This window comes from Phascolarctos cinereus, unplaced genomic scaffold (assembly GCF_003287225.1).
Source record: "Phascolarctos cinereus isolate Bilbo 61053 unplaced genomic scaffold, phaCin_HiC Scaffold_1;HRSCAF=81, whole genome shotgun sequence".
Lineage (NCBI taxonomy): Eukaryota > Metazoa > Chordata > Mammalia > Diprotodontia > Phascolarctidae > Phascolarctos > Phascolarctos cinereus.
In genome coordinates, this window is record NW_027555514.1 from 229162109 (window position 1) to 229171176 (window position 9068).

At 36.0% G+C, this 9068-nt stretch overlaps 1 protein-coding gene across 1 annotated transcript in view; it reads left to right on the forward strand.

The window, feature by feature from the left end:
• Window positions 1-7834, forward strand: part of TBK1 (TANK binding kinase 1) — a 52396-nt gene extending 44562 nt beyond the window's left edge. Inside the window, exon 23 of the mRNA XM_078146131.1 lies at window positions 6132-7834. Coding sequence (XP_078002257.1) covers window positions 6132-6183 — 52 coding nt within the window. The 3' untranslated portion in view covers window positions 6184-7834. The remainder of the gene's footprint in view (window positions 1-6131) is intronic.
• Window positions 7835-9068: the final 1234 nt, after the last annotated feature.

Sequence of the window (9068 nt, forward strand, 5' to 3'; positions counted from 1 at the left end):
ATCTAATGAACTGTGTGACCTTGGACAAATCATTTAACGTCTCAAGGTCTCAGCTTCCTCATTTATAAGATTAAACAGTTGAACAAGATAATTTCTAAAGTTCTCTTCCAGGTCTATACTCTGGTAAATCTTTCTGGATTTCCTGCAAGTGAAATGGGCACAATAATATTCTTCACTTGGTCATTGTGAAGACAGAATTAAATAATGTATGTCAGGGGCAGTTAGGTGGGGATAGAGCGCCAACTCTGGAGTCAGGAGGACCTGAATTCAAATGTGTCCTCAGACATTTACTAGCTGTGTGACCCTGGTCAAGTCACTTAACTGTGATGGCCTTCCCCCCAAAATAATAAAATGTTTTGAAAAATTTTAAGGAAATGACTCCTGGTTGATAGTAACATGAGAGGTTGTAGAGAAGTCCAGTTCTCCCACATAAACCCAGGCAACTATCTTAAAAGGACCCCAGACAGACTAATAATAAAGAAAATGAGAAACAGAAGTAAGCTTCTCCATTTAGTCCAGAATTCCCCAAGAAGTTGTCTAGAAATCTGGCAGTTGTAGGTAGAGGGGTCTCATTAGGGATACCAGATGACAAAAATAAAAAAACCTGGATGCCGTATTTCAAAAAACTCATAAAAGAAAACTGCCCAGATCTATTAGAACCAGAGGACAAGTGAAAATAGAAAGAATTCACTTCCTGAAAAGAAATCCCAAACTGAAAATAACCAGAAATATCATAGGCAAAATCCAGAGCCCCCAAGTCAAAGAAAAAATACTTGAAAGCATCCAGAAAGAAAGATAAGGGGGCAGCTAGGTGGCACAGTGGATAGAGCACTGAACCACAGAATATGTGGAGTTGGAGTAAGATGTAAGAAGACTAGAGAAAAATAGTAAGGGGCCAGATTGTGAAGGACTTTAAAAGTCAAATAGAAGATTTATTTTTTATCTTGGAAGTAATACGAAGCATGTATTGAATGAGAGGGAGGGAGGGGTAATATGGCCAGACCTCTACATTAGGATAATCCCCTTTGATAATAAGTAGAAGATATACTGGAGTGGGGAGCGAGTTGGGGCAAGGAGATCAACCAGCAAGCTATTGCAGTAGTCCAGGAATGAGGTGATAAGAGGCTGCACCATGGTGGTAGTGGTGTCAGAAGAGAGAGGGGGGGGGTTTACCCAAGAGATATTTCAAAGGTAAAATTGAGCCCGAGTGACTAGGAGGATGGTGGAGCCCTCAACAGCAGTTAGGAAATTGAGAAGGGTTTAATAAAGAGGAAGCTTCAAAGGGTTGATCATAAAGGATGACTAAGAAGAACATGTCAGAATTAGAGAGTTGAGGTCTGGCCTTAGCAAGAGAGGAGAGGGAACAGCTCTCTTCACTTAGGGATTTCTAGTGTTGATCATTTGTTCTGTTTCTGCATTCTCTACTTTATATAGAGGGTAAATAGAGGGGAAAAGTATAAGAGATTATGATGGAGAGAAATAACACAACTGAGTCATAACCAAAAATGTGATGAGTGTAATGAACTTATCCATGAAGTAGAGGATGGTGGAATGTATTAGAAAGCAAAAGCCAGCCAAATGTTTATAAGAAGCATGCTTGAAACATAAAAATCCACAGTTAAAATAAGGGATTGGAATAGAATTTATTATACTTAAGGTGAATTTTTTTAAAAAACAAAGCTAGCAATCTTAATCTCAGACAAGATAAAGAGTTAATAAGCAAGGAAACTGTGTTATGTTTAAAGGCACCAAAGATGGTGAAATACAAAGTATCCCCAAAGGCTTAGTGCAATTTTCCATTGCTTAAAAATTATGTATACACAAAATGTCATTGCATCTAAGTACTGAGTTCTTCATATTATCATAATTTTTCTGGCTATTTCTCCCAGTAATTCAATTAACTTTTCCTTCAGGTACTTAGATGCAATGACATTTTGTGTAATAAATTCTCTCCATCAAGCAAAAAAAAATTGAATTGATAAAACTAAGGTGGTTATTTGAAGAAAAAAGCTAATCTGATCCAGAAAATAGAGGAAAGCCAAATTATCAGCATCAAAAGTGAAAAAAGGGGGGCAGCTAGGTGGTGCAGTGGATAGAGTACTGGCTCTGGATTCAGGAGGACCTGTGTTCAAATCCAGCCTCAGAAACATAACACTCTCTGTGTGACCTTGGGCAAGTCACTTAACCCCATTGCCTAGCCCTCCCCCCCAAAAAGAGGAAAGAAACAAAAGTGAAAAAAAGATAATTCACAATAAATGAAGTGAGAATTATTAGAAATTGTTTTGCCTAGTTATATTTGGAAAACTAATTAAATGGATGAATGTTTACAAAAATATTAAGTGCCCAGATTAAGGAAATAAGAAGAGAATATTAATAACCCAGTCTTAGCAATTGAACATGTTATAGAAAGAACTCTCAAAGAAAGCAACCCCAAGAGCCGACTTACAAGTTAGTTCTGTCAGATATTCAAAGATTAATAAATACCAGCATTATATCAATTGATTACAAAAGTAGAGAAAAATAAGATCCTGCTAAATTCCTTTTATAAGAAAAATATGGCCCTGATGCTTAAACTAGAGAGCAGTGAAGCATAGAAAGAAAAATGTAAGTCAAAATCTCTAATGAATATCTATGCAAAAGAATCAAAATATTGGCAAAGAAGATGACATTAGATATGAAAACTTTAGGAATCCAGCTTCTAAGACACAGGAATTAATGCAAATACAACTACAAAACAGTCTTTATGGAAACAAAGACAGGCAAATAATTGGAGAAATATGAAGTAAATGATCATGGTTGGGCCATGTCAGCATTATAAAAATGACAATACCATCTTAATTATAGATGCAGTATAATGCCCATAAAAATGAAGGATTGCTTTGTAGAAGTAGAAAAAAAAATTCACCTGGAATAATTAAAGGTCAAGAAGTCTAAGAACATTCTGGAAAAAAGTGGGCAAGGAGTGGCCTAGCAATGCTAAATCTCAAAGTGTATTGCAAAGCAATAATCATCAAACAACTTTGATGCTTTATAAAAACTAGAAAAGTTGGTCAGTGGCTACCACAGAGTTGCATAGTGTTTGGTAAAATGCAAGGACTCTAGCTCCTCATACAAGGACTCACTGATTAAACAGAAACTGCTGGAAAAGCTAGAAAGCTGTCTGGCAGAAATTGGATTGAGGCTAGCGGTTCACACCATATATCACAAAAAGATTAAAATGGCTACATGACCTAAGTATAAAAAGTCATATCGTAAACAAGTTAGAGGATCAGTAAAGGGCATACCTTTTATAGCTATAGAATTCTTGAGCAAACAAGGGCTAGAAAGGATTACAGGAGATAACACGGACAGTTTTGATTACATAAAACTGAAATATTTTTCCATAGATAAAACCAATGTAGTTAGAATTAGAAAAGAAGTAACTAGGGAAAATAATCTTTGCAGCAAATTGCTTTAATAACAGTTTGCTATCCAAGATATTTGGGGGATTGATATAAATATATAAGGTCAAAAGCTTTCCCTTATCTCCCCCACCCCCCAGACCCCAAGAGAAGTTCTCAAAGGATATGAAAAGGTACTTTTCAAGGGGAGAAATTCATACTGTCAACCACTATATGGAAAAACACTCCAAATCAGTAATGATAAGAAAAGTGCAGATGAAAACAACTCTGAAGTGTTGCCTCCGACATATCAGATTGGCAAACGTGACCGAAAATGAAGATTATAGTCGTTGGAGAGGCATTTTTCACTGTTGGGGAAACTGATGTGGTCAGGCCATTTTGGAAAACAGTTTAGAACTATACCCCCCAAAAACACTACCCATCATACTTTTTGACCCAGTGATTACCACTACTACTAGGCTTATATTGCACAGAAATCAAAGAAAGAACTCATGTACAGACATTTGTAACAGCACTTTTCATTGTGGCAAAGAACTGTGAACAAAGGGAATGCCCATCATTTGGGGGAAATGGACGAACAAGTTATGCCATATGGTATACATACAGTATATATTAATGGAATATTATCATGCCATAAGAAAATGGCAAAAGGGACAGTTTCAAAGATCCCTAGAAACTTGTGTGAATTGATGGAGTGAAGTGAGTGAAACCAGGAGATCAATTTAGACAATAAGTCACACCGTAAGACTTAACTCTAATCAGGTTAATGACCAGTATATATTCCATAGGCCCAATGAGTTAGTGTGCTGCCCAGCCCCTGATAAAGGGGGCTCAAGATGCAGAATGAGATCGCTATTTTTGGACAAGACCAATGCAAGCATCTGTTTTGCCTGACTGCATATTTTTTAAAAAGAGCTTGGTCGTTTTTGTTTTCAGGGGTTGGGGGAGTAGATAGGAAGGAGAGGAAAAAAGCATACTTGTTCACTGAAGAAATCTAATAAAAGTTTTTGCTAATATTTTATTTAAAATTTTTGTGCCTATATTCATTAGTGAAATTGGTCTATAATTTTCTTTCTCTGTTTTGATTTTTCCCAGTTTAGGTATTAGTACCATATTTGTATCATAAAAAGAATTTGTAGGACTCCTCCTTTGCCTGTTTTCCCAAATAGTCTGTATAATATTGGAATTAATTGTTCTTTAAATGTTTGAAAGAATTCACTTGTAAATCCATCTGGCCCTGGAGATTTTTTCCTACGGAGTTCATTGATGGCTTGTTCAATTTCTTTTTCTGAAATGGGGTTGAGTATTTTATCTCTTCTTCTGTTAATCTGGGCAATTTATATTTTTGTAAATATTCATCCATTTCACAAAGGTTGTCAAACTTATTGGTATACAGTTGGGCAAAATAGCTCCTAATTATTGTTTTAATTTCCTCTTCATTGGTGGTGAATTCACCCTTTTCATTTTTGATGCTGGTAATTTGGTTTTCTTTCTTTTTTTTTTAATCAAATTAACCAAAAATTTATCTATTTTATTGGGTTGGGTTTTTTTTTATAAAACCAGCTCTTAACATTTGTTTATTAGTTCACTAGTTTTCTTAATTTCAGTTTTATTAATCTCGCTTTTGGTTTTCAGTATTTCTAATTTTAATAAAAGTTTTTAAAATAATATTATGACATCTAGAAAAAAGAGACGGATTCAATGAAATCAGAGGCTTTGTAGGGACTCATTAAGAGTGACAGTGAGCTGAATCAGAAGAACAGTTTATTCAATGGTTACAACACCATAAAGAAAAACAACTTTTATAGAGATAAGGATTATGATCAAAGCAGCGAACAATTACAACTCCTGAAAACTGACAATGAATTACTTCTTGGTACAGGAGTGATGGATTAGAGATGCAGAATGAGACTTAAATTTTCTCAGGCTATGTGTAAATGTGTTTTTAATGATTATTTGTTGCAATGGAACATTTGACTTTTGTGGTTGGAATGGGTTGGGAGGAAATAGTTATACTCCCAGAAAAGGAAGATAAAGAAAACAGTATTAATGAATCATTTTAAAACAAACAAAGGGGCAGCTAGGTGGCGCAGTGGATAGAGTGCTGGCCCTGAAATCAAGAGTACCTGTGTTCAAATCCAGCCTCAGACCAAACACTTGACACTTACTAGCTGTGTGACCCCGGGCAAGTCACTTAACCCCAGTTGCCTAAAACCAAAAAACAAACAAACAAAAAGACCAGGAGGAAATTTGAAGCTGACAAGCAGAATTGTATTGTAATTACCATGTTAAATTTGAATTACTTAAAAACCATACATAGTGAGGGGGGAAAACAAGCAGTACAGAAATTAAATTTTATTTTTAAAAAAATATGGCATTTTACAAATATGAGGTAATGGTACTTTCCTAAAATGGTTTTATAAATTTTAATTATCAGGTTAAGGGAATAAAATTACCGTTTCTCACAGTGTTTGTAAAAAGCAGAGTCTCCTATGCTTGTTTTAGCTTGCTTGTCAGAATCAGAGGACCTATTATTAAAGCCTTATTGATTTTAATCTCTTTACTGTCTGTAAAGATTCTATGATTTGGGATAAGGCATAAGAAATGAATAGCTATTTAAAGTTCATCTTTTAAAAAGACCTTTTATTCAGAAATATATGCTGTTTTCTTCTCAAATATATTTTAATTATCAGTTAAATTTTGGGAGATTTACTTTTTCTTCTGTTTCAGATTTGGCGCTTTGACTATGGATGGTGGCCTTCGGAATGTTGATTGCCTCTAATTTTCTGAGAAGGTTGAAAAAACCTCATTCAATTTGCACAAGAGAAAAATGCTTTGGGGGCATTAAATATTAGTGACTCTGCAGGTGTCCTGTTACTATATTTCAGTATTTGACACAAGCATGTAAATATGTACTATACTGTAAATACATAAAAATATATAAATTTTTGGCTGCTGCTAAAATGTACTTTTCTCTTTTAACATTTATAATCAAGTGAGGGAATTTACCTCAGTGAGCACTAGTACGTGGCCATGATGACTTAGTAGAGATACTAAGATTTCTAAGCTACTTTGACAGAAGACTAGATGAGCCGTAGCTTGCTCTAGCTTCTAAGGGAGAATTTTTAGGTGGAACCAAACCTACATTGTATATTACTGTATTGCATCCTTAAAATTCAAAAATGGAATCAGTTTTTATTGCTGATGAGACTTTTGGTTGTAATTTTGGGGGCAGGGGCAAGGATGGAAGCAGTTGTTTTTCTCGTCTTGGCTTTTGTTTTGTGGGAGTTCGGAGTTGAACTTGTGTATTTCTCAGAGATGAAATGACATTGTTTTTGTTTGGAAAATGAAATGACATTGTTTTCAGGCTACAAGTTGCCCAGGACACTGTTTACTCTGGGAAAATCATCTGATTATTTTAGGATGAAGTCTAAAGCAAGGTTTTTAGCAGTTTAATCATTAAAACTCATCCACCTCTGATAGCCATAAAACTTAGTTGTGATTTCAATACAGAACCTAAACTAGGGGCAGCTGAAATAAATTAATGTATTCATTTCTTATCATCTTTTCTAAAACTAATTTTGCTCAATTATTTTATGGAAGATAGTGAATTTACTTGTTTTTATGAGAAGAATGTATGCATATAGTTCATATGAGAAAAATTCTTATTTTTTAAAAGAAATATTATGGGTGATGATGGTAAATGACATTTTTACATCCTTCAAGTAGAAAAGCAAGGTTCTGTCTCATATCCTCAAAGGTTTTACAAACTTGGTAAAGATTCATTCATTCAACAAATATTTATTGAGCACCAGTATGTAGGGAATACAGAAAAGAATAAAATATAATCCTTGCCCTCGTGGAACTTAATAGTCTAGTAAGGGAGGTGAGACCAGGTAAGACCAGAAATACATAACAAATACAGGGTAAACAGTTATATAAAGACATATAAAGAGGAAGCAGAAGTTTCTTCTGAGGAAAATGGGAATGGGTAAATCAGGGAATGCTTCGAAGCCATGACATTTGAACTAAGCCTTGAAGAATGGGTAAGAATTAAGCACAGCTAGGGCAAGTGCATTCCAGGTAAAGGAAATAGCATGAGCCAAGGCACAAAAACAAGAGCACCTAGTAAAGGAACAAGTAGTTTGGCTAGAATGTAGGCTGCATAGATGTAGATTGGAAGCAAACTATAGGCTTTGAGAAAGTAATCCTTTTAACACAAAAAGAGTGTTCTCATTGAAAGGTATTCCAAGAATTGCAAACTGAAGAGTTGCGCTTAGCACTTCCTTTTATTATTCCACCAGTAATTTTTGTAATGATTAGTTTTGGTCTCAGACATATCAGATCTGTGAGTGTTGTTTTGATCAGTCTGTGTATCATGATTCCCTGAGAAAAAACAGCAGTGGAAAATAAACCAATTTTTAAAAAACTGATATTGTATTAAGATTTTATTTGGAAAAATGATGCATTATTGTATGGGGATGGTTTAAGATGCCCGTGTATTCATTAAATAAATGCATGAGTGAATGGCTTTATTTACTTAAATATAGTATCAACAGCCAATCAATTTTATGGTCTGAGTGTGTTTTTCTTCAAATGACATGTTTACTCTTTGTTGACTTTTTCTAAAGGTCACTTGACCATATAAATTTTACTTATGTTTTAAAATTTGATGCTCTTGAATATTGTTTTATTATGTCTTTAGATCTTATATTGCCAGCCCTAAGCAGGACTATCAAAGCAGCTTTCACTATAGACTGTCATCAGTGTCATAGATTAAGAATTTTTTCACTACAGGATTTAGTGACATATAAACAAGGCTTCATTAGTTTCCCCATTTTAACCCCACAAATATATAATCATAGTCCAAAATATTTTAAGGCAGTTAATGCATTTTGCTTCTAAAATGTAGTAATTTTATAGAGTGCAGGGAGACCAGCCAAGATAGTAGAAAAGGAGGTAGTGCAGCCAAGCTCTCCCCCACTACTATTCCCTGAAGATCTAGAAAATGCTTCAGAGTTCTTAACAGGAAATCCAAGAAAAAAGTATGTCAGTTTTTCAGCTCAGGTTGACATAGCGAGATGAGGCCTGCAGACCCCAAGTGTGGGATCTAGCCAGGTCTAGCTGCACCCAAACACAGGGACTGAAAGAGCCAAGGCTTTGAAGCAGGGAAAGAGGAGATAGTACATCCGGTGTAGAGCGAACCTCTTAATATTCAGGGAGCAGGTGATGACTGCTATCCAGTGCTGGATCACAGATCCAGTGCTGAGCAGGGGACATGCTGAAGGACGGCCTTCCAGGGCAGGGAGCAGATGTAGGCGCTTCACTGTCTACTGAGGAACAAGATCCAGAGTAGACAATAGCTGCGTAGCTCTGACCCCCAGGAGTGAAGCAGGCTCTCGGATGCAGCTGCCAGCCCAGTTTGAAACTTACAGTGGAAATACCCAGGGAAGGAAGCCCAGCCCTAAGAGAAACTCAAAGCTCTGTCATTCTGAACCAGCAGATGAAGCACATGCCCAAACTGAGGTCAGGGTCTTGCAGAGCTCAGACCTGGAGGGCAGTGCTCAAATTTAGCTCTGAATCAGGGCACGTTAGGCACACTGAAAGCTAGCAGGACTCCAGCCTGCCTGAGCATAACGCTACACTAAATCGCCTGAGAAATCAGGA